Source organism: Cebus imitator, unplaced genomic scaffold (assembly GCF_001604975.1).
Source record: "Cebus imitator isolate Cc_AM_T3 unplaced genomic scaffold, Cebus_imitator-1.0 Scaffold316, whole genome shotgun sequence".
Lineage (NCBI taxonomy): Eukaryota > Metazoa > Chordata > Mammalia > Primates > Cebidae > Cebus > Cebus imitator.
Genome location: NW_016107631.1, coordinates 2,502,744 through 2,504,841, shown reverse-complemented (window position 1 = coordinate 2,504,841; position 2,098 = coordinate 2,502,744). Strand labels below are relative to the sequence as shown.

The window sequence follows — 2,098 nt, the reverse complement described above, 5'->3', positions numbered from 1 at the left end:
CCCAGGCTGAAGTGTAGTGGTGTGATCTCGGCTCACTGCAACCTCCACCTTCTTGGTTCAAGTGATTCTCCCGTTTCAGCCTCCCGAGTAGCTAGGATTACAGGTATGTGTCACCACACCAGGCTAATTATTGAATTTTTAGTAGAGACAGGGGTTTCGCTGTGTTGGCCAGGCCTCTGTGTCACCACACCAGGCTCTCCTTGTCATGACTTACTACTCCTGACCATAAGTGATCTGCCCGCCTTGGGCTCCCAAAGCGCTGGGCTCATAGGCCTAAGCCACCACGCTGGGTCAATGTGTCTGTGTGTCTTTTAATGGACAATTCCTCCTTCTGAGTACACTGATCAAAGTAATCCCTTGAGGTAAATATTGGTGATGCCACAGAGGAGGATGCCACACTGTCCTGAGACTGTGAGTAGGGCTGGCACATGGTGTACAATCACAGGGTCAGCAACGGCCAGGCGGAGGGACAGATCATTCCCAGTTACTACTGAGTAGAGATCACAGGCCCTGGGACAAGTAGGTGGGCCGACTGGAGATCTCTTCCCCTTGTTGCTCTTTCTCTCCAATCTTTTGATTGTCTCCAATCTCCATACATTTCTGCATCTTCTACCACCTCTGCTCATCCTGTTAAATTCCCTCTTCTCTTTTATGCCCCCTTGTCCCCACTGTCTGGCAACCCCAGATCCCTGAGGTGGTTCTCCCGCTGCTCTCCTTGTCACCGGCTGCCCCCTCTTGCTGTCCCACCACTACTCTGCTCTGCCTGCCCTGGCTCCAAATCCCTCCTCCTCTTCCCAGCTCTGTCTGAGGAGCCTCCACCTTTGCTGCCCCTCTCCCTATCTTGCTGTCCTTCAACTTTCTGGAAATAGAACTTCACACTACATTTCTCCAGTTGCTTTTCTCTCCCTGCTACTTCCTGGGGTGCTTATTTCACTTTGCAAATATCTCACCCACCCTCTACGTTGCCGTCTTGGTACGGATCTCCCTCATTTCTTCTCTAAATTTTTCAATTTTCTCTAACTCACTCTCAATCTCTCCTTCACTACACAGTCACAGCAAGAGGACTGGAATAAAATGCCCACCTCCTCAATTCCAATGGGAGGCATTTGGGACAGAAGAACACAGGGTGCCCTAAGGCAGGTCCCGGCCACAGGATCAGGAGAGGCCGTGACTGCAAAGAGGCCTGGGGACAGAAGGGCCCGGCCCAAGGAGGACTGGGGGGGAGGCAGATCAGGGATGGAGTCTGCAGAATCTCCAGGCCAGGCAAGGACGCGGCCCTTCCTGAATTACGGCTGCGGCGCTGCACCCCAGGAGCCCACACTGGCGAGGTTTAGGACCCGGAGGGCGTGGATCCGCCTCGCAGGTGGAGACTTTACGTGGCGCGGGGCTGGCGGAGCGGTCACTGACGGGTTTTAAATAGAAAAACGGCGCGAAAGCAGCTGCCCACACGGCCCTATGGCAAAACCACCCGAGACAGAATCAGCCCCAGCGCGATTTTAACACACAAGGAAGCGACCCCCGGTATTCCGACGGGAGGTGTGAATTTGCTCAGGATAGAGGGAGCGGTACGAGGATTTCAAGATCTGTGCCGCCCCTCACATCCCGGGTACAGAAGCGTGAGGACACCACAAAGCAAACAATCTAAACAAAGGGAAACTCACGCGCCGCAGTTGCGCCATCTCTCCACGCGATCCACTTCCGGGTCTGCAGGAAACTGCGCGCGCAGCAGAGAGGCCAGGCCTGGGCGGGGCCAGAGTGGTGGTGGGCGGGGCCTGGAAGTGGATGGGCGGGGCTTGTGCGTCCCTCCTCCTATCTCTGGGCGTGTCTCGGTTTTCCAGGTTTTACAAGCAACACTTGCCAGTGAGGCTAGAGCCGCTCCACGGTTAGTGACCTGGGATCTCACTAGGAGGGTCAACATTGGATGTTTGGATTCAGGAAAGCTGCCACAATTAAAATTAAGGAATTCAATTAAAATTTAGAAATTTAGGGCCGGGCGCGGTGGCTCAAGCCTGTAATCCCAGCACTTTGGGAGGCCGAGGCGGGTGGATCACAAGGTCAAGAGATCGAGACCATCCTGGTCAACATGGTGAAACCCCCT

General features: G+C 54.6%; 1 protein-coding gene across 1 annotated transcript in view; it reads right to left on the bottom strand.

Annotated features, from left to right (window-relative positions):
- LOC119467663 (zinc finger protein 880-like) overlaps positions 1-1,780 on the bottom strand; it is a 116,330-nt gene extending 114,550 nt beyond the window's left edge. The window contains 1 exon segment of the mRNA XM_037729733.1: positions 1,662-1,780. Coding sequence (XP_037585661.1) covers positions 1,662-1,679 — 18 coding nt within the window. The 5' untranslated portion in view covers positions 1,680-1,780.
- Between the last annotated feature and the right edge of the window lie 318 nt (positions 1,781-2,098).